The sequence below is a fragment of the Blennius ocellaris genome (genome assembly GCF_963422515.1).
Source record: "Blennius ocellaris genome assembly, chromosome: 2".
NCBI lineage: Eukaryota > Metazoa > Chordata > Actinopteri > Blenniiformes > Blenniidae > Blennius > Blennius ocellaris.
Window position 1 is genome coordinate 28255843 of NC_137651.1, and position 23499 is coordinate 28279341.

At 42.0% G+C, this 23499-nt stretch overlaps 1 protein-coding gene across 1 annotated transcript; it reads right to left on the bottom strand.

Annotated features, from left to right (window-relative positions):
- Positions 1 to 15489: 15489 nt before the first annotated feature.
- On the bottom strand, positions 15490 to 20354 carry socs9 (suppressor of cytokine signaling 9). The gene is made up of 2 exons (XM_080515008.1): positions 20242 to 20354; positions 15490 to 17477 (listed from the first exon to the last, which is right to left on the bottom strand). Exon 2 carries the CDS (start codon positions 17337 to 17339, stop codon positions 15660 to 15662), a length of 1680 nt encoding a protein of 559 aa, XP_080371134.1. The 5' UTR covers positions 17340 to 17477; positions 20242 to 20354; the 3' UTR covers positions 15490 to 15659.
- Positions 20355 to 23499: the final 3145 nt, after the last annotated feature.

A 23499-nucleotide genomic window follows, 5' to 3' on the forward strand; every position in this document is an offset into this window, starting at 1 on the left:
CTGTGGTGAGTTCAGGATCATGGACCCACTCTTTAAACAGGAGTTCAGTGAAATAGTAAACGAGGGGCAGAGATGATTTTGAAGCCAACCAGTCCTTCAGTTAGTAGGTCACAAACTTTAAGACGTTCGCACTAATGTGAGTAATCCAAAAATTATCTTATGATAGAAATTTGTAGCAAGTCAAAGTTCTACTGAAGCAAGACCAATCAGATCTCTTGGAAAATGACCCGCCCATTCTTAAATGATAGTGATTCAGCGCTGAGCTGCAGCGGAGGGGTGATGAGAAATTAATTTAGAGATCTTTTTGACGTAATAAAATAAATCCTGGCCACTGAGGCTTTGAGGGATGTTTTTGTTCTTGACTTTCTGTTTCGCTCCACGAGGGCTGATCTGGAATAATGAGGTTAATGATCTCACCTGACAGAACTGCGGAAACATGAATTTATGTAAGGCAGAACAACTCCTGCCATCATGGTGATGAATTAATGTTCCAACCCAAAACACTCACGCAAGAGAAACTCAGCCTCAAAACAACTGGATGGAAAATATAAACTAAAAGAAGAGCAGTGAGGAAGTTCATCCCGACACATTTCTGCTGTCATAAAGTGAAACTGAGTGGTCACAGTTTGTTTATATCGCCAATGAATTAATATGATATAATCTCATGATGTCACACGTTAACAAGTCAGGAATGTTCTGGCTTTGGCGGCAGTAGCAGTGTTGCTTTCATCCTGGTGGATGTGTCTTTATTCTTCATATTCTCAGAGAATAATTGATCCTTCTGTCAGCTTTAAACTTTCTCCATGTGTGATTGGTCAGATGCTGCAAGCTCCGCCCCTTTCGTGTGAACGTGCACATGTCGGTCTGGGTTGAACTGGAGAGTTGATAACCTGCTTTGTAGCAACAGTGATCAGGATCACGCCTGTCTGGATCAGTCAACCAGGAAACAGAGAGAGATCCCGGATATGTTGATCATGGTTCGTGGTCCAGGCCTCTGGTCAACGGGAGAACCACAAAAACAACACCAAGCCTACAGTGGTACACTGCAGAAAGTCTATGTTTTTGTTTTTGTTTTGTTTTGACGAAGATGTTTTACTTGCTTTTAACTGCAATCTTACTACGGAATGTAAAGTGATCTTGGGTATATGAAAGGCGCTAATGAATAACATTTTTGTATTATTATTATTATTTAATGAGAATATCATGAGTTTGAAATACCACTTGCCGTTTGTATTAATATCCGTCTGTGTCCCAGTTAATAACTTTTCCAACAACATATTTTGTCAAGATAACACTATGCTAGTATTATTTTACCACCAACATCAATGTAATGTTAATGTGACACCCATTAGCTTTGAATATTAACAACAATGGGTGTTAAGTCAGCAAAAAAATAGGAAATGTTACTTTAACACCAGCTAGTGTGAACACGTATAGACACTTTTGTGGTCTTAATATCAACTATATGGGTGTTAAATTAATTAACGCAGGTCTTTTTACCGTGTAAAACCTATAAAGGTCATTCATACACGACCCATGTTTTTTTTTTTGCTTTGACGGATCCAGCCTGACCGCGGGACCAGCAAACCGGTTCTCTCCAGATGTCAGTGACTAAAGTCTGCCTGTCCTTTGCTTTGTCACACTGGATTCACGCACTCCGCAATCTGTCTCCATCCATTTTGACAATAACCTGAAACAGTCCCTCCCTTTGTATGCCAAAGAATCACAAAATGTCGCTTTGCACTTTTGCCCCTCCTCAACAAACAACCGGCCATTTTCTAATCATGTGCTTGCAGGACACAATCTAAAATGGAAAGCTACTGGGATGCACCTGGGGCAAATTTGAGGGGAGTCATTACGGGCTACTTGTACAGCAAATAAAAGAAAATGGTCCTAAAAGAACAAATTGGTCTGTTTGTTTTCTACCAGTGAATCTGGAGAAGAAACTACACAGTCCCTCGACGACCCTGCTCAAGGATCTGGAGCCAGTGTGTTCAATGCCAAGCACCGATTATTTGAAATGAGGAACAACCCAAGACAATCGCCTGCGCACTTCACAGTGGGCCGACGTGTGTTCAGTGTTGTGTCCTCTGTTGATTGCCGCGCGAAACCACCAGGGGAGAGAAACAGTAGCAGAGATAATGGAGAGCAGAAAAGGTTGTCTCAGACGTTCACTTTGTACAGAGCTCAGTGGAAAACCTAATGGTGTCTCAAAACGTAGTTGAAGGTACATAAAAAAAAATACCTCAATTTACTGAACGTCTGGGGGGGGGATGATATGTTTGTATCCACAAATAATTCCAGACAAAATCTTTCCCCTCACTGATTAAAAAGAACGGAATATAGGAGATATTTGCTGCTTCCTTCTTCTTTCCAGGCAGAACCTGAATTATTGTGGCTTGAGTCATTGCTCAGGGACCCGTGGCAGTGACCTGTTTGAACTACTGAACTTCTGATTACAAGCTTGCTTCTCTGACCTCAGAGCCACGCCTGCACCTTCAAAAAAAAAAGAAAGAACAAACCTCACGCTGTATATATGCAAATAGGCCACATTCTCACCCATTTAAGGCACTAATGATTATACCCAAGCTGCTGCTGAGTGATATTTATGAGCTATATTAAAAAAATTAAGCCGCATTAAACACCATTTTTTTTTACCATTTATAAATAACCAAAAGAACTATAAATAATAAAGCTGAGCCAGTTAGTCATAATTCACTATTTACAGCCTCGAAAATGATCTTAATAGTACAACTACACACATGAACATTCACATCTAATGCCAATTTAAGGTCACCAATTAACCTCACATGCATGTTTTTAAATTGTAAACTTCTGAAACCAGAAAACTGTTGCACTAACAGGGAGGAATAGATCGCCATGGGGCGTAAACGCACATGTTATTGATATGTTATTATAAGGAGGAAAAGCATGAGCTTAACTCAAGTGTTAAAAGAATCTAATCAATTCAATATGATCAAAAATGATTCCTCGTGTCATGCTTATAGGTGAAAAACACCCTCCAGTTTCAGAATGGCCGCGTATAGATTCTGCCCAGTGAAGCTCACACATGCAATGAGAGAACAAAAAAACATTCCTGAATGTGAGTGGATTGTGGTTTTAACCTTTTATCACTTTCTCGGGCCAATACAAAATGGCGGTGGGAGGGTAATAACCTGCGAGCTGGAATACAATAAAGTCCCTCCTGACGAGCAGAAGTGGTTCTTGAACCTTTTTTATGGCCCCCAGTTTTGTAAAATATTTCAGGAATCATTAAAAGGCCCTCTTGCTCTCACTTCTTTTCCAATGCGTCCCACCTTCTTTGTACTCGGCCACTAAATCTTCAACCCGCTGAAAAAGGTGAACCTCGTGACACATCTTAACGTCGACAGACAAAACCTCCTCAATAATATTAGATCTTCATGTAGTTATTTGCTTCCAGCGTCTCATTGATATGATTGTGAATGATGAAACACACCACTGTGGGTGTATATATGGACACTGACAAGTATTTCTCAAGGGGAAAAAAGCACTTCAAGCGAGGAAAAGCACACAAGAGGTCGCCTACTGTTTTAATTGAGCCTGATTATTGCATGACCAGAGTTCACACAGAGCCAGCCAATTACGACTAATCTACCTGAAGTGTCTTATATATTTAAAAAACAACAACAAAAAAACCATCCTCCAGCCGATATCTGTGACTGTGAGAAACAAAGAACCTTCTCAAATGAGATCATTAGGACCGCCCCCTTATTAAAACAGCTCCTTTTAAGACGGATCACTTTTACAGTGTAGCTTGTAATTGTAATCCATTAAACTATTTAAAGGAGCTATTAGCTCATTCTGAAGCATAATGGTAAAATTATTTCAAGTAAAATAATAGATTTGTCATTTGAACAGAATAGGCAATGCTGATTAGACTTCTTCACCCTCCCTTTGTTTGACAGTTATTAACACCTAAAATTACATTTAATTGCAAGAGCATTATTCTAGCAGATGCTTGAATTTACTAAATTCTCCCAGTGGTTTGGAGGATTATTATAGGGATGGTTCACCTCAATAGGGACAATTATGGCATCGTGAGTCTTTTTTTCCTTTAACTCTGAAACATCGGTAGAGACCAACATTTGAGCTGGAGACGACATTTATTAATGTTTTAAAGGTAACGATAGAGAGTTAAGCTCAGTCTTTGGCTTGTAAAGGGAGTTTACATAATGGTTAATGCCAATCAGATAGCACAGAAGTGGCCCGACAAACAATTCTATGAAAAGTCCATTTGGAAATGGATTTTTTAAAATATTAATTATAGTGCATTGTCATTACTGTAAGTTGAGTGTCTTGCTCATGCACGGAAACCAAACATTGATTGGAGACATTGATTTGAGGCGATCTGCATTTACTGGATGGATGGATGGATGGATGGATGGAGCCTCAAACCTCATTTCCCTCCACAGATCCATCCAAAGAGAACGTTTAATAAATCAAACACATCCAAGTTGCATCAGGCGAGATAAAAACAACGGTGTTATATGAATTGTAGCTGCTCCAAACAAAGTGTACATATCAAACCCCAAATACACATTGATTGGGAATGTCACTGCAGACTGCTCCATGAATACTATACAGCTCTCTCAGAAAAAGAAGAGATGTGTTTCGGTTTTAAGGTGTGTTCCCCGGCACCTATCAGAGGAGCTCGAAGGCAAAAAGAAATCACATCTTAAATTAGTAAACAGCTCAATACTTGACAACCGTCAAGGTTTTCTCTCCGGGTAGCAAGAGTGCTGTTTTTCATTATTGGTGCAGCAGGAAGTGTTATGAAGCTGGCTTAAAGCTAATAATGTCGCGTCCTTTACACAACTTCACAATACATTAGGATTTTAAAAGACTTTTTACACTTCTTAAAGCCTGCCGCTTCAACAATACAAACTTTTCCATCCTTACAAACCCATTGAGGAGTTTATAATGCATTTCTAACCGTATACTAAGTCTTATTTTCCATACAGATGTTTCATGTGTACCATATTGAAAACAAATCCTGAGAAGCACAAAGAAGAGGAGCTTTGAAATACTTATGGTGAAAATGTTGCCAGGCTTCCTATTCTCCGTTCCTGTGGAACAAATTCAAACACATTCAACAGGGAACATTGAACAGTGAGAACGGCAGCTTTTAAAGTTGTGAAAAGAACTTTGGGTTGTGCAGAGCTGAAGAAATCCCGACAATTGTGACAGATCCAGAGTAATATTGTCGTCTGACGAGCAAAAACCCAATCACAATGAAGGAACAGATTTGACACAAGGACGTCCCCATCAACTCATTATGTAATAACACTGCATTTGGTAATAATGTGTTACATATTGCAACAGTTATTACAAAATGCGAGTGTTACACCTTTTTTGGTTTTAAAGAAAATGTAATAAACTTTGCTGCATTTTTTTAATAACTTGTTACAAATTGCAACAGTTATTACAAAGTGCAGGTTCAATGACTAAATGCACTCAGTGGCACTTAAAATCTGGTTTCATTTCTTAAAGAAAAAAGAAATGTCTGTTGGAAATACTAATTGTCTTGTAGCTTTAACTTTAAGCTACCGGCTACAATGGCAGCTGATCTGAAAAGTTCAACCTGATTTAGATCCTGCTTTGGTTTCATCCTCGATAGACGATTTCCAGATAGACAATAGTGGTTTTTTCCCCCCGATAGACGACTTATTAAAACAAGTGAATTATTTGTAACATCTCAGTGACCAAGGATGAATTGTAATGTGTTTTTTACAGGACACAGACAGATAGTTTAAAATCGCGGAAGGGTAAGAAAAAAAGATTAAAAAATTTTTTTTTTAATTAAAAGCTGATCTGATGTTGGACAAAAAACATTTTGACAACTTATTACAATAAGTGAATTATAGTTAAGAGACTACGGGAGCCTCTCTCATCAGCTGACCTGCTCAGTCCAAATGACCAATCAGGACATCCCAATTAGATACGATAACTTGCTTTTTTAAATAGAATTTAGAACTATTCTTAAAGAGGATTTAAAACCACTTTCAGTGCACTAGATTTTATATTCATATTTTTGCTGAATACCTTTATAAGTCTTTTATTCAGTGTCCTCAACAAAACTTTGCACTTTGCCATCTCTTCCCACCAATCCGTTCTTTCAAATTGAACAGAATGGTCTTCTTCATGTGCTGAGCATTCAGTGCTGATACTCTATTCAATGGGGAGGGGGGGATAAAAAAGGTCACTATTATGATTTTACCTCACGGACAAAACTGGATCCGTGCATTTTCCTTCCAAATAGAATTCAAAGAAGCCATTATGCAGCCATGTTGCAGTCTGCACTGATCCCCGTTGCTTTGAATTGAACGTAGCAAGGATAACTGTAAAAACCAAAGTGAAAGAAGCAGTAAAACATTTGCTATATCTACAAGCAAACAGCTTGTTTGGGCATTTTAAAATACGCTAGACCCTATGGCTCTGAAACTTTAGATTAACTGGTCGTTTTTTTTTTCTTTTTTAACGGAGGCCAAACTTCAAAAAAGGTCAAATTTCCAGGCGTAACAACTCTCCTGCCCTGCATTATGTGCTGCTTGACTCTTCACGACACACTTTAAATTAATTCCGACGAAAATAACTTTCACTGAAAGTCCAATACTTTCTCTAAAATTCCCCCAAACTCTTAACCACCTTTATATTTTATTGCCGTATGTGTCGGTGTGAATGAATCACAGAAACTGTGCGTTTTGGTTACAACATCACAGACTGATGTTATGAGACTGATTAAATAAACGGGATCCTGTCGATCGTATGCTGACTGCAAATCGAACACTGCACAGGAGGCAACTATTCCTAACACATAAATCCACAGCACGGCCTTCCACACGTAGATATTAAGTCAATTATATGCAACATCCCGGTGAGTTACAACGTTCTCCGAGGGGCCGTCTTACTGATGTATTTGTATTTCTTTAACGGCCTTTAAACATTACTGGTTTCAATGAGGTCCTCTCCCGGATATTGTCCTGCTGTGTTTACACACACACACACACACACACACACACACACACACACACACACACACACACACACACACACACACACACACTAGAGCTAGAACATTTCAGATGCATGGTATAGTAGTATATGTAGTATATCGCCTCCATTATGTGTTTTTCACCAAAATCCCATCCACTTTGTTTTTTAAAAAGAATTTATTCTGGCATTTTTGAGAATTATTTGCAAAATCATAAACAAACGTCATAGGATTCTAGTATCAAATTTTCCCCACATTCTGATGTGCTTTTTGTGTACGTGTTCCCATTTTCACCTAAATCCTATCCACCAGTTTTTTTTTGCAATTTTTACGTAGACAGTGTCACGGATAACGGACAGGACCCAAGTGCAGGACTCTGGAGGCAGGCTGAGTTCAAACAAGTCTTTTATTTCATACTGACAGCACCGACTTGACTTCAATCAGTGGACAGGACGGACGAGACATGGATGATTAACAAACCAACACACAGACGGGACATATATAGCTGGCAGGGTAATGACTGGGATTGGCCCCAGGTGTGGAACGGAACCGCCCAGCCCTCTGGCCCGCCCACTCTTAAAGGAGATCCCAGCCTACCTCCTGACAAACAGTTTGCCGAATAGTGAACAAATGTTCCTGCTTTTTGCGTACGTGCTCCCAACAGTGCGGGATTAATGCCGAAAAACTAATAACAAAAAAAAAACAAATGAAGACTGAAAGAAACTGGCATCGTCTCTTAAAGAGGCAGGCATTACTGTTGGATTTTTTTTTTAAAAAGGCTTTTTATTACTTTATATTTAGCTACACTAAATGTTTTGTTGTGTTTTTTTTTTTAATTTCCGTTTCTTTTAAGATTAAATTCTGAACAAAAAAAAAATTTTTTTTTTAATAAAACAATCAACAGTTTTCCCTGGATAGGTTTCTTTTTCCCATGACTTATTCTAAAAGCTGAAGGAAATCCTCTCTGGCACCGGGAAGTCCAGTGAACATGTAAAAAGATATTTGACTCATCAATTGAGTTCCTTTTTTTATAAAATCTTTACATAAGGAAGCACAATATTTGTTTTTGTTTTTGTTTTTTTGGGGGGGGGGGTTCAGGTAAATATTTCAAAAATGAGTCTGAATTATTGACTTAATTCATTTCATACTGTAAATAACGGAATTAATTAGTTTATACCTATGTTGCATTATTTTCGAGAAAGAAATTAACCAACTTTCCAGGATGTGATTCGACCGAGATTAATATTGGGAAGTATTTCCACATTAATTATGACCATCGACTGTTCATCTTTCATGAACTGATTTAATGGTAAATGTGAAACATTTAGTAGTTACCCATCATTAGATTTCAATAGTTGGAATGAGAATAAAGGTCATATTCAGAGAGCGGGTCAAATATGGTGGAACATGCAGGTAATAAAAACAGAATTAATGAAAGCTGATTGTAAAATCTGTTAACTGCTTTATAGTTTTGAGTATTGATTTCTGGATTTAGATTTTCCAGCAGGTTTTATGGTCCAGTTGCAAATTAAATTGTATCTCGTAACCTTTCCCTTTATCTATTATAGATTGGTCTTTGCATTTGTGTGGCTAAGAATTGTTTTTCACTCCAAATTGTTTGGTATTGAAAATTGATCGTTATCGATCATTTATGTGATATTGTTGTTGTTGGGTTTTTTTTAGCTCGGCTCCAATGAGATCATCTTAGAATCATTTTTGTGATTCATAAAAGCGGCGAGTGTCATTTTATATTTTTATGTTGTGGTCGAAATGCTCTATCTCTGGGAAAGTTAGAGATTTAATGTCAAACCGATCACGGCCAGTACAGATGATGTACAAACAACATTACAGAGCCCACATTTCAACATAAAATCCTTCAGTTTGATTGAGCCACACGCCCACATGCTGATAAGATTTCCACCTATTATTTTGTTTCTTCTTCGTCTTTTTCCTTTTTTGCACCCTAAATATATGAAATCAAACTGGGAACATTTGTGCACATTTGATTGCACAGACGCCATGTAGCTTCAGACTTGATAAGAAGCGGTAGTTCTCTCACAGTCGTGTGAGCGCGGTAAAGCAGGAAGACTGTAACCACAAACAATGCACAGGCACAGCGACAGTGCCGGCCGATGCTCCTTCAACTAAAACCAATTCCACACAGTAATCAGACAGACTGAGCACAAGCCAGAAATGTGACTGCGCTTCAACAATCAATAACGGCAACTATGAGGCTGATCAACAAACCAAACCAACCAAGTGGAGCCACACAAACAGTTATTAAACAAGGAAAATAGATAATTTTATAGAGTTAAAAAAAAACAACTAAAAAAAGCATAGTGCAGACAGAAAGTTAAGTTTTGGGGCGTCTCAGTAAAGCAATATGTAGTTTGAGAAGAAGTACTTACTTTGTGATGGGGGTCGTGCACAGACGTGGCCAGAGGGGCTGCAGGATGAGCTGAGTGGGCCTCTGATCACCTTCCCTCCATCGACCTCATTTAAATCCTCCATTACCTGCCGTGCGCCGCCGCCTGAACACAATATGTCCTCCAGAGGAGGAATGACCGTTGTCTCGTTCACTGTCTCCATCCTGCAAAGCTCTCAAAGTCTCCCTGACATCTGACGTCGCAAAGATTCTGCAGGAGAGGATGGACTTTGATCATCTTGATGCAGATCTCTGCAGCGTCGCTTACCTGCACTGATGTTTTCAGGTGAGCTTTGTACTTCCTGGATTCTCCTTTACCTTCAGAACGTGAGAGTTTTGAGCTCCTGCAGCTCCTGCCTCTGCTCTGCAGTTGACGCTTTTGACACTTGATCTGTGATCCGTGTGTTTCCACCGGCATTAATGAGGTTGCTGGGATCAAGGCAACCGGGTGACCCAAACAAAGATGGCGGCCGGAACTGAATGAGCAGCAGGTAAATGTAATATTAATTTTATCTGATCACAATTCATTCATGCCTGAATTTAAAGTAGGCTGTAAGCTGCAAATACTGTATGAACATGTTCCACGTAAATCAAACTGAAACCGTCTTAATAGCAAACAGCAGGAAACATTTTATTGTTGACTTTGGATCCTAACAGCTGCAAAGCAACAGTATGTGTTTACATGAATAGCGGGAGGAGGTCCAGCGCAGACCGAACATTAGCGCTCGGCGGGAGACAAACTATGTGCACTGCGAGAGCCGAGGTTAGTGTGAAATGTTTGGGAGTGGGCATCCCACAAGGAACATTCTCGAATAGAAAAAATATACCTTTTCTCACCTCTTGAGTCAAATGAACAGTGAGTGTGAATATTAAATACTTTGTTTAAAAAAATAATAATCATAACAGCCCTCTCAGAAATAACTCTTTGTTATGCAACAGGAAAACTGATTTTCTGCCCTTTCTGATGATGACGATGGATGGATGGATGGATGGATGGATGGATGGATGGATGGATGGATGGATGGATGATCCTGTCACTTGCTTGGAGTCCAGATAACTTAAGCGCCTTGCCTCTTCTGACATGTCTTCCTGCAAATTAAATGCGTCCACTCGCTGACAAAATGGTAAAAGGATAGAAAATGACGACCTGAAAATTATCACTGGGTCCAGCAGGTGCCTGTTAGTGAGGAATGACTCCCACATTAACTCGCTCATTCTTTATCATTGCTACTTTCCCCTCCTGGCACACTGAAGTAACACGCTGGTCACCGCAGCCGCTGCGTAATTAGTCACAGAGAGCAGGTGGAGTGCAATTCTACATTTTCCCCTACTTTTAATCAATGATGTGCGCGGTTGTGACGGCTTATTATAATTAACAATTCCCCCAAAACAAACAATACATATCTGTAATTGTATCTGTTTTATCCGTCTCCATTAAACTCTGTTTGTACAAACAAATTACGGTACACATTACAACAAAATGTTGATGTCGGGTTACACAGTAATTTGACTTTATAATGCGTCCAGTCTGCTGGTGAACACCGTCAACGGCTTTAGATGTAGGCTGTTGTGTGTCCTTTAGTCTGCAATCTGTGTTCGTATCCATCAAAGTCCAGCACTCTTATTATTCCATCAGCGACCTGCCAGTGTGGAGGAGAGTGAAAACAGGGTCAACAAGAGACTGAGCAGTAAACACACAAACAGCTCCAAATTAGAATACTGATGTTTTTTTATTATTATTCTCAAGCAGAGAACTCACGTCAGCCCCTGTACATGAATTGTAAATATGTGGCATAAGCAAAGCAAGGTGCCTCGCCCAGCCATCTTGTGCACATGCACTCCAGGGGTGCGTCCTAATGGTCCCTCCTATCGCCTTCCCTATTCACTTCTCCTAAACCCCATGATGAGGAGCGATGGAATTCTCACTAAGCTACGGAAAGGAGGCTCAACGCTTTCTTTAGAACCTCCTTCAGCCTCGGAAACACTGATGCTTCCTTTACCAAAGGGGACCAGCTCACGCTGCCCCACAATTGCTTACGGAGACAACATTTAAAGGGCCGGCTCATCGAAGCGTTCAGGGAAACTCAACGCAGGTCATGTTAAGTTACCAAAGCAATAAACTGCATTGAACAACTTGAAATAATCTTGAACCCAGATCCCAACTCGGAATGTTCTGGATGTTGCAAAACCAACATAGAGCAGCCTATTCTCACTTTGATTGGTTCTTTATTCACCTGGCAGCCGTTTACCTTTAGTTCCTCTTTTCTTTTGATTTACATTCAAACCTTATGATATTTGAGATTATATTAGCGTTTAGAATGGGAACGATGAAATACGCTTTTTGTCGTCCGTTTTCAGAAATTTGAAGTTTTTTCACCACGGCAGACGTCACTAATCTGCTAATCCATCAGATTATTATTATTACGTCACCTACTGCCAGAACAACATGATCACCTTTCCCTAACTCCTTTAGGAAGCCTCCTAACCCCTTTCCTTAACACCATGACGTCATCGTGGGTGTGACTGAAAGACGGTTAACATCCTGGACCGAAGCTGGAGGCATCTGAGCAAAATCTGATCTAATAGACTTGTGAATTCTTTTGCAACGGCTTCACTTTATTTGAGGGTTGTTTATTTATTTATTTATTTTTTTAGCGTATCATTTCTTCCATCAGAGCAAACAAATAGGGCAGGATAGGAAATCTCCTGCTGTCAGAGACTCGCTTGCAGGGAAACAAACATGAAATGTCACCATGTCACTGTGTGACAACGTTCCCCCTCGGGGGGGGTTGTGAGACTTTTAAGAACTGAAACCTTAATAACGCAGGAATTACTTTATTTTGTTTTGACAAGGGGGTGATTCGTTCGAGATGGTGTGACTCAAAATAGGCAAGCGTGGTTGTTTTTCCTGTTCAAGGTTGAGATTCAGCTGGATTCATTTACTGACCAAAAATAACTCCCCTTTTTCTGGCTGGCTCAGCCGCAGTGTTTTCCTCTGTCACACTAGGAATGTATTCCTCCTCCCTGGGTGGATAAAGAAGAGTCGCATCAGTTATGCATCTTGCAGGAATTCGAAATCTTTTTTTTTTTTTTTTTTTAAGAACGCCTCTCCCTGAATTAATGGCTTCTGTAAAAGCTGCATCTTGCAGCAGCTGAGTTGACAGCCTATAGGAGTCCACACACCTGAACACAGAGGAATCCACTTAAAAGATGGATGTTTTCACATCGTCTCAGACGGTAAACTTCTGCACCATTTCAAGCACCTCTGAGGCATTTGTTAGATTATGACCGGCAGATTATTTGGCAAAGTAATTGTCCCCAGGTGTTGCGAACATCCCAAGCCCATTCTCCACCCCCCCATGATCCTCAACTGTAAGAGATTAGGCTCAGGGGGAAAATCTCTTCCCCCGACGGAGGGGAGGGTGAAGAAAGAGGTACAAACAGGCAGAAACGCACTAAGTACATGTAGCCAATCAGCTTTCTGCTTTTGCCTGAGCAGCCTCTCCCTCTGGGCCTGTTGATCCAAGAAAAGAAAAGTCCTCTTTCTTTCACCCCCAGGTCCTGTAATACCTGCATGATGAGCGCCTCGGTGCTGCGAGCTGCAGTAACAGAACTCAATCCTCGCCTCTCAATGCGCCACACAGCCACAGACCGGCTGCACAGGCCCGAGATGCAAAAACATACTGAAAGCTCTTTACAGCCACCTGCTGTGCCGCGTGGAACACAGCATTCTGCACTAATGGAGCTATAAATGGAAGGGGGGGGGGGGGGGGGGGGGTGCTATCTTGATCATAGTGTGTGGTTGAAGTTATTTTCTCAGCTCAACAATTGAACTCGGCTTCGCTGCATTTTGTGAGTGTGTCACTTCCTAACAGTTTCCATTTGCAAAACAAATTGACTGGTTTACTTGAGGGGTTTGACGTTGAGGGTCACTCGACTTACAGACCGTCTCAGCTGACGGTGAGTGAAGGCAGAGAATCGTGACGCCAGAGGAAGCTTGTCAGCTCAAACATACACTTCACACCGAGTGTTTTAAAGAGAGCAGGTCAAGGGTCCTCTTGTGTGCTCAATCTGTTCATTGTACACTTTACTAGGACAAACAAAGATGATCTATTCAGTTATTGTCCATATTTATACACTTGACTGACATGGTGCGTGTGCGCAAGGACATCCATATATTTTCTATATCGATATTCACTTTCTAAGCATTTTAACTGTTTCGTTGTGTCAGCAATGTATACGTTTGTACGTTATTAGAATTATGCTACTCAGTATGCCTGGCATTACTTATATATATATTTATTGTGACTGCAGAATAAATAATGACGCAACAGAAACTATAATTACTGACTCTTATCTACGTGCCTGGAGCTGCAGCGTTGCTCAGGTTAATCGTGGCGCCGAGGCGTCGGCATGCCAACGGCTCAACAGAAAAGGTCAAAGGTTGTGACATTGCGTGACTGAACTGGCACACCAAGAGCCGGCGTTGGATGAGATTGTCGTGGAGAACCCTAACCCTCACAGGAGAACGCGGCATCTCAGAACACAAACTCGCTCTCTCACAATCCACAGCGAGACGGCGCTCCTCACCCGTGACGACACCCTTCGCACACAAAGCGCGAGCGGCGTGATCCTTCTCATGCGCGTTCCCATTAATGGGAAATTCTGTTCACACACGGCGGCAATTGAGTCCACCGCAGAGGTAAATTCCACAATTAATCTTTGGATAAGTCGTCAATAATGAGGCGAGTGGAAGTGTGTCTGGCATGAGGAAAATCCCGTTGGGTGGGGGCTTTGTGGTGCGTTCAAATATTGAGACAGACGTGAATTCGGGAAATGCGACCAAATTATTTGAAATCGTCATGTCTATTCCGATTCAGTTTGTACTTCAGTGTTTGGATCGCTCACCACAGGCGTGTTACACATCCCATCTATTGCCAGAAACAATTCGCCCCTTAGCGTAGGTTCATACCCAGTTTTTTAAGGTTACGGCTTCGCTCTGCCTCCAGGTGTTTAGTTTTGGGACCTGCTTTTTTTTTTTTTACATACAGGTTTTTTGTCTCTATAAACTGACTCTTGTCAAGTCCTGGAAAAAGCTGCCAAGTGCAGTCCTTCTCCCACCATTCTCCTTATTAATTAGGATTCACTGGAGCTAATTCATTATGGTAATGCTGCCACTGAACGGTTGGACTAGATTAGAGCGGAGACACCCGACCTCTTTTAAATACGCACAGCCGGACAAATAGCAATAGATTTCTTTTTTTTTTTTTCAAAGATCTGGTGTCTTTACATCACAATTGGACAGAAAATGACAAAAGCAGCCAGATGAAACTTCTAGAGCTGCCGGATAGCTTTCTGAACCAAGTCCAGCTCCCAGGGCTCTCGGCTCCGTCATTTGCATTCTGATAATACGGCTGCATCGCCGGCTGCTGACAAGTTCACGCAGGCCACATTTGATCCTTTATTTCAAACTAATGAAGACCGCTGGCGCTGGCTGCATGTGATTTAACCTCGGGGCTGCAGACGGCACGTGGTGCTCACGTCGCTGAGAGCAACTCCAGCATGACGACATATGCAATAATGTTGCATATTGTGATAACGATACGATTTGGGATCATTTCTAATAAAAACAAAACAAAACATGTAGCATACGTAGCTCACTCCGCCGCCGTGCGATCGGCTTCGGGCTCGGAGTCGGAGCCAAAAGACAATGCCGCTTCGCACTCGAACGCCTCGGTAACAAGAAGGAAACCTTGTTGGTGTGTGTGTGTGTGTGTGTGTGTGGTTCACCATCGCAGCACGTGACTGATGAGCAGCTCTATTATAATCATCCCGATTCACACTAGGGAACTCTCCACCCGTCGGCTGATAATTAAGCTGACTTAGTCACACTGCAAAACACAAATGACGTGCAAGGATACTTCAACTAAACGCCACAGATCTAAATAACTTTTAATTTCAGCATAAAGGATTCTTGAGTGTACAGGACCTGTGGGATCACATGTCGCCTCGTCAGTGTGGTTTAGTACAATTGTGAAGATGTATACAGCAGGAGTTTTAATAAATAAGTACAGTGTTGGTGAATGCAGACAGAGTGAAGAAGACTTGTGGTTGAGTGGAGTCGGTGGGGGGGGGGGGGGGGGGTCTCGCTTTAAAAATGTATTTGGTAGTTTCTGTTAAGTCAATGATTTTGTCATGTCTTTATTCCCACCAAGTATCCATTCTCCGTACGCGTACTCTCTGCTTGTAGTGGTACTCTTTCAGGTGCTTCTTCAGAGCGTTTGGAATGGGGAGCATGTTGATGCCGTCGTAGGTGGTGCAGCTGCTGATGACCGCCCTGCAGACGTGCTGCAGGCTGAAAGGCTGCGTGCGGTGGATGGGGTTGGACAGGAGGGGCTCGAAGAACATGCAGGAGTTGGGGTCCTTGTAATGCTCCAGCAGGCCCGTCACCGTGGGCGCGTGGAAGACGCTGGGGTCGTGAACGTCGAAGCTGAAGTTGTGGTTCCACTGTTCGATGCGAGCGTGCAGCGAGCGGCCGTAGCGGCGGAAGCTGACGGAGAAGAGGTAGTCTTCCTGGGCCGAGTCGCGCAGGAGGAACGTTCCCTCGGGCTTCCCTTCCAGCAGCGTCTCGGCCTCGTAGCGGTCCATGACCCCCCAGTAACACGGCAGGTTGGTGATCTGCAGCAGGTCCGGAACTAAACAGTGGATGTAATCGATCTGGGTGTGGATCCGGTAGCTGTCGTGAGGCTTGGGATGTTCAGCGGGAGGAAGTATGGCTCTGGAAGTGGAATTGGTCACCATGACCTCCGGGTCCACCAGAGGGTCCGAGGCGGCGTCGCAGTCGTGGACCGAGGCCGAGGCCGACGCCACCACCTCGTCCAGAGTGTCCAAGCAGCTCTGCAGCAGGAGCTGATGCTGCTGCTGCCTCTGGAGGAGAAGCAGCTGCTGCTGCTGCTGCTGCTGCTGCTGCTGCTGCTGCTGCTGCGCCGCGGCCCGCTCCGTCCCGGACATTTCATTCATCCCGTGCGCCAGCTTTGGGCCGTGCTTGTAAAGAGGGTTAATCTGAGCCGTCACCTCAAACGTGTGTATTTCCGCATTGGGCGGTGGTTCCACGCCCTGCTCGATGCTGATGCGCCGGCGCTCCCTCAACCTGTCGTCCACGTCCTCCACGACGGTCGCCATGGCGGGAGTCGGGGCGCTGCACACCACCGCGGAATCCAGCAGGGGAGGCTGGGTGATGGGGGCCGTGTGCTGCTTAATGAGATACCACTTCTGTGCCAGCTCGGATCCCACGGGGAACGGGCAGTCGTCCAGCATCAACTCACTCAGATGGATCTTGCGCCGGGAGGAAGTGCAGGCGGTCGATGATGAAAGGGCCTGCGGACTCGGAGCTGGTGCCGCCGCGCTGTGCGTCTTTATCGGGAAACACTGCCCCATCGCATCTTGGATTTTTTGCCTGAGAGTGCGGCTGCTGTTGGAGCCCCTGCCTTCGCCTTCGCCTTCGCCTTCGCCGCACGGCGGGAGCTCTGCCGCAGAGCCCGTGGCTCCTACGCTCGGCCTGGCCGCCGCCCGCTCCGGTCCCAGGAACGAGGCGGCCGCGTCCAGGCCTTGCCACCTCCAGCCGTCCCCCAGTGGGGAGGACGACGACGATTGGTCCCTGCTCTCCAGTTCATTCAGCAGCTCGCCGTACTCAAAGCCGTCGCTGACGGGCCGCTCCGCCGCCGCCTCGTGGCTGGAAAGGCCCTTTTTCTTCCCCTTCCCACCTTTCCATCCGCTGCCCGCATCCCGCCTCTCCTCTGACCGGCTCTGTCTCACTTTGGGACGGGCCCCTCGCTCTCGATCCTTCCCTCGGTTTCCTCCCGACTCCTTTGGTGACGACATGTCGGACGGGGAGCCGCAACCGCTCCAGTTTCGGTCCTCCTCTCTGACTTTGAAGCTATCTTCTCGTCGAGGTGTCCCGAGCACATTCCCGATTTGAGGTCATCATCAGCGTCGATGCGCTTGAAGCCGCCGACACACCTGCAACACAAACGGAGAAAAGACAAGAAATCAGAAACTCAAACAATTGTGGATATTGTCATTCTTGTGGTGCCGCGCGCTCAGTTGCCAGTTTATTGCATACGCTCATCTGAAAGTGATGCAATCCAACACAACCGGCCGTGCCGGGAATTTCACCTTTCACTTATTTTTGAGAAGTGATCGAGAGATGCAACGATCTCAGTCACGATCAGTTTGCTTATAGATTCTTAATGTTAAATAAGCTTTGATTGGACCGGACCATGAAGAGCAGCTTCATATTTAAAAATTATAATACTACACTCGTGGGAAATCTGTTGGTAACAACAGATTAAATAAAACTGAACATTATTCTTTGCTTTACAAGCTTTTACCATTGAGACATAAACTCTCTATATCAGGCTATTAAAAGGCCCAACTGGTATTTTACAGCGGGCCAATATTAACTACCAAAACTCCGACTTTGCAAGTGATGAGAGAGATGATCAGTTGTTAGTTTTTTTCCCTCCTTCAATCATCAATTAGACATCACTAAATCTTCTCCAGTGTATCTTTAACTTGGAGCAGTGAAGTAGATTGCAGTTGATTGTCTAAATAAATAACTATTATGTGGAGATTAAAAAGAGCGACTGTGGTGAAGTGTGACAAATGCAATGAGATTTATTTCAATTTGCATTATTAAAATCCAATAGCAAAGCAACTTTTACTTCATGTTTGATCCTCAGGTAAGCCCATATTTAATCCAAAACGCCCGGTGTAACAAGAGAGCATTTAAATATAAATATGATGATTTTGATAAATCACCCCACGTTTTCAGCTGCACTTCATTTCTAGAAGATTCTGACTTTGATAATAAAAAAGCTCTCCATGTCGATCAACATCTTGTGTTACTTAACCTGTTCAGGTTAAGTATTTAATAAGTTTATCTGTGATCAGATGAGGTCAAGCACATAAAGATCATATGAATTCAAGATGTAACAAGAACCACGCGAGGATTTTTTGCTTTCATCAGAAAAACCATGAAGATGGAAATTAGGAAAAAAAAAGATTTTCTTATTTAGTGCAAAACTGTGTATGTCTGAGAGAAATAGCTTTTCCAACAAGAAAACATCTTATTGGTTCCTGAGTTACTCTGCACCAAAGTACACTCATCTACGCCAGGACTCGTTTACAACCAAAAGAGTCGTTTCTGTCACTTTCCACCAAATTAAATTTGAGTAAAGATTTGAGCAAAACATGTTAACCATTAAATTGAGGCTAATTTAGCATAAAAAGTTTCAGATATAGTTTTGATACATGTACAACAATTTTGCATTGAAGAAGTTATAATCACAATATAGGCTTGGAAACATTTCATTACATTTTCAGCTGTTTTTGAAACTGATTTTATAGGTTCAGCTTTTTAACCATTTTGGGTCTCTAAAACTTAGATTTAGAATGTTGATTTACACGTCATTTTATGAAAGCTTCAGGGAGCCACTGCAGAAGGGCTGAAAGAGCTCCATGTGGCTGTCAGGATTAGAAGAAAAATATAACTTCCAGAAAAGATCTGCTCTGACAAATTTCCAGCAGAATCACTTCAAAAACTCTCTGCAACTTTTCCAATAATTTCTGGAAGGACAATCTCTACTAATCATTCACCTTAAATTATGTTTCTCACTCTGCAACAGATATTTACTTTCTCACAGTATCGCTTACTGTTCAGAAATTATTGTTTTAGCCATCAGACTGGAACATTGTTGTAAGAGATGAAAGATGGACAACACATATTATTAATTTACTACTTCAAGGTAACTGAAACTCAATATTACCACACATATTAGTGCTAATTTTGGTCAGTTATAAAAAGATGGATAATAATTACATCATTCTCTTCAAAAATAAAATAGAGCTGAGAGGTGTATCAGAACTACCTCATATGATGCTTGAAAACATCACAAAACGGCGGTATGACAGTACTACTTTTACAGGATGTACAACTCCAATTTGAAAACTAAATTACTTTGCAAGTATTGACAAGGCGTTTGATTTGGACCCAGAGAAGTAAGAACTGAGTCAAGATTATTGCTCTGGCCATAAAATTACACTTACAACCACAAATACTTTCCTTCTTAAGATGCAAAGTTCATCCCCACACACGAAATAACCAATTCATTACCTATTTATTGATTATCATCACGATTAACTAGTGACATTTAGGCGTGGCCCTGATTAAACTGTCCAACAATGAAATAAATCAGCTATATTGTTAAATATGAGCACAAATTAGACTTATGAGGTCTTGAAAACCTGCAAGGAAGCACTTTGAGGAGTTTGGAAGTAGATTCGACTTAAGTTTAAAAGCCAGATAGACTAAACGATGGCAGATGGTTTAACATTTTTGCCAAAACAACCGTGTTCCGAGTGTTAAGTTAAAATCCTTTATATAAACAGAAAAAAAAGGCTCATCAGAGATGAACAACTCAAATCACATCAGCTGGCTATTGTCCGGAGATCATGGGCGGTCCATTAAAGAAACAAACTATTCCTCTAAAACTTCAGGTTTCGTTAATTTGCCTCGAGTATTCTTAAGAGTCGTTCATCAGGGTCACAAACACAATCTAAACACAACAGTTAGCATCGTTAGCATCATTAGCCAGCAGCTGTTTACACTGAACCAAGTTAGCATTGGCAGCTAACTTGGCTACTCTTCACTAAGAGAGGATCGGCCGGGTCTGTACACTTTCAAAACCCACTTTAACGACCGCGACACAATTTGTGAACATACCCGAGCAGGTGCGGCGAAGTTTGGAGACGGAAAAGCTTCAGTTTCTCCTTAAATAAACTAATGACGCTTGCAGCGAGGCGGCTAGTCCGCGTTAGCTCGATGATGAACCGCTGAGTGACCCGGATGTAAAAATCTAATAAAAAAAAAAAAGAGTGCTGTATTTAAAACAAACAAATAAAGTCTTTAGAAACTTGAGTTCTTCATTAAGTGTATCATTAAAAAAAATTAAATAAAGGCATATATAGCAAATTATGACCTGATTAAATTACGAGATTATCACAACAGTACGTACTAAAAATAAAGTATTGAACACGATTATGTCAAGAATGTATCCAAATATACACATCTGTGTCATTTTTGCTCAAAATATCAACTTCAATACTGTACATTTTATAAAGTTGGAACTACAGAACCTAAAATTTTACTGAGTCTTTAAATGAATGAATCTTTTTAAATGAGTGGCATGATTGTGATGTAGTTAGTACAGGCATACACATAATAAGTGTCCCTTTAGCGCTGCTTGAACAGCCAATAGTAGTGCTATTTTTTCATGTGGTCATTTGAAAAAATCAGTTGCCCATTCCTGAGTTAACCACTTCACTAGATATGACTTGTCATGGATGAATTGGAAATAGATTTCTTACATGAATAAAACTAAAGAAAGCATGACATTTATTTTCTTTAAATGATCTATCACTTCATGTGAAAGAGCTAAAACAAATATGAGCAAATTTAGAAGAGATTTTGATGTCTATAGAAAGATCTAATTCTCTCCGTTGGGTGGAATCAGCTCCTCTATCGCTTTTATGTCGTGAAATAAACGCCTCAGTCAAATCAATTTGTTAAAATGGGGTCATGTTTCTGTGGAAAACAAATCGATTGTTCCGTAAACTGCAGGTATCTTAGGAGAAGTGAAGCTGGAAATGAATCCTGCGGTACATGAAAGTTTTATTTATAGATGCCGGTACATTTAAAAAAGTAAAGGTCATATGAGACGTTTCCCCACACAATGACGACAAACCACAAGTAAAAGTTGCAAAAGAACTGAACCTCTTTATTTGGACTGTCAATGATCCGACAGATGTTTCACTTCAGACCATTCACACATAATGAGTGACAGTAAAAAAGTAGAGTGTAAGCATGTGATGCAAAAAAGGTTCATAAAACATTAGAAAATGTCTGGGGGGGGGGGGGGCATTATTATAATTAAATATAAATTGTACAAGACAGATAACTGCAGTGTCGCCAACTGCTGGCTGCATTAATTCAATAACTAAGCCTGGCAGAGACATTTAACATGACCTCAGGACCACTGGGTAGACGTCTCTGTGTGACACAGGCTCTGTACCTCCTGCTGGATGCTTAAAAACACACCAGGCTGAAGTCATGAAGTGCATTTCCCAACTCATTTCATGCATCATTGGAATGTAAACATGGAGTAAACATATTCCTTGGCCTGTTATTAGTGTTCAGTTTACTCATAATCACATCATTTGTGGCTCAGATAAGCATTTGTCATCCCCTGCTGCATCACCTTTGTTGAACACACACACACACACGCACACACACACACGCACGCACGCACACGCGCACACACGCAGGAAGGCTGCTGCATTGTACCTCTGTGACTCGTCACAGTAATAAGCAGGGCTGTCCGACGCAACAGAGGCCATGAAAAGGACAATCTGAGCCATTTGTAACATAACAAGTTGATACACAGTATAATGAAGAGTTGAAAATAAAGACAGCTGAGTCGTGAAGCCAGCATTGTCAACTCACTGAAGTCCGTTGTGGTTGTGATGCTTTGTTGTTGTTGTTTTTGTTTGTGTGTTTGTTTACCAAGTCAGATCTATCCAAGAGCCTGCTCTGAAGAAATCCATGACTAGAATACTTCTCGAGAACCATATCGTTAAAAACAAAACATGTTGAGGATGCTGGAGCAGAGCGATTCAGGCACCACATGAACAGTTCGTCGGGACATGACAGCTAACAGTTTAATCACAAGGCCGGAGAAGCTATTCTTTCTCATTACCGCATGACCAAAAAAAAAGAAAAAGAAAAAGAAAAAAAAAAAAAAAAAAAAGGTGTTACATGCCTCACACAGCCATCACTTGAACAAATCTACTGCGACTCGCGCTGGAGTCCCGGGATGAGGGAAGGGGAGCAGACTTGTGTTTTCAAGCTCTCCACCCAGCCAGCTCATGTGTGAGAAGGCTTCAGTTCTTTAACGCGTTAAACACAGTGAGACAATGGATTATTCATGACATCACATAACATGAATTGGGCATTGTCCCAGAGAGATGTAAACAGTGACATTTAGGCGATATAAACATACAACATTAGTTGCGAGACCTTTTCTTTTTTTTCCTTTTTTTTTTCTGCTCTCTTGGCGTTTGGTGACGCTGGGCACCGTGAACCACTGTGTCCTCTATCTACAACAGTGCTGTATTAGTGTCGCAAAAAAAAACAAAAAAAACAAACAACATGCGATTATAGAACATAAGCATAAGTTATCAATATCAAGGGAGAGTAAAAAATACAATTGGAAAAGATATCTGTAAATAACCATCTTTAACGAGTCAGACCTCCTATGGCTCTGCTGAAATAATATGTGAATAGTTATCCCTGCCTTATGATGCAACCAAAAGTGATCTGAAAGTTAAGACCATATTACACGTACATGCACCTCCGGCTCTGTCACATTCAAAGACAGAGGCTGTATAAGACAGTTTGCTTCTTCTTCTTCTTCTTTTTTTTTTGATTCAACACTGATACCACATGATAATGTTTGGGTCTGGAGACTGAAACACACCGAGACAAAAAAAAAAACCAAAAACAAAAAAAACACGGACATCGTCAAGCACCTTGAAGAGTATGATTCATCAAATCGTCACGTTGGCCGTGTGAGGAGGAGGAGGAGGAGGAGGAGGAGGAGGAGGAGGAAGAGGAAGAGGAGGAAGAGGAGGAGGAAGAGGAGGAGGGCACTGCGGGGATGAGGCGCTGCGTTTCAGAGCTTTCATTACACGATCAAGCTTCATTTTCCCAAGCCAATCATAAACGGGGCCAGAGGGTCTGAGATGGGTTTCATTCAGTTTTCTCACCCAGAATTAGAGTGTAAATTGAAAACAATCTGCCCGGATCGCCTTTATCAATTCACTATCAAATCAGCTTTTACACAGTACAAACCCCCACCAGTCCTTACTCACCCCCCCCCCCCCCCCCCTCCCCTCCGCCCCTCCTCACCGGGGCATTCCACGG

Bases quoted from the DNA above. Each gene is read 5' to 3' on its own strand.
- socs9 (XM_080515008.1), bottom strand. From the start codon at position 17,339: ATGTCGTCACCAAAGGAGTCGGGAGGAAACCGAGGGAAGGATCGAGAG.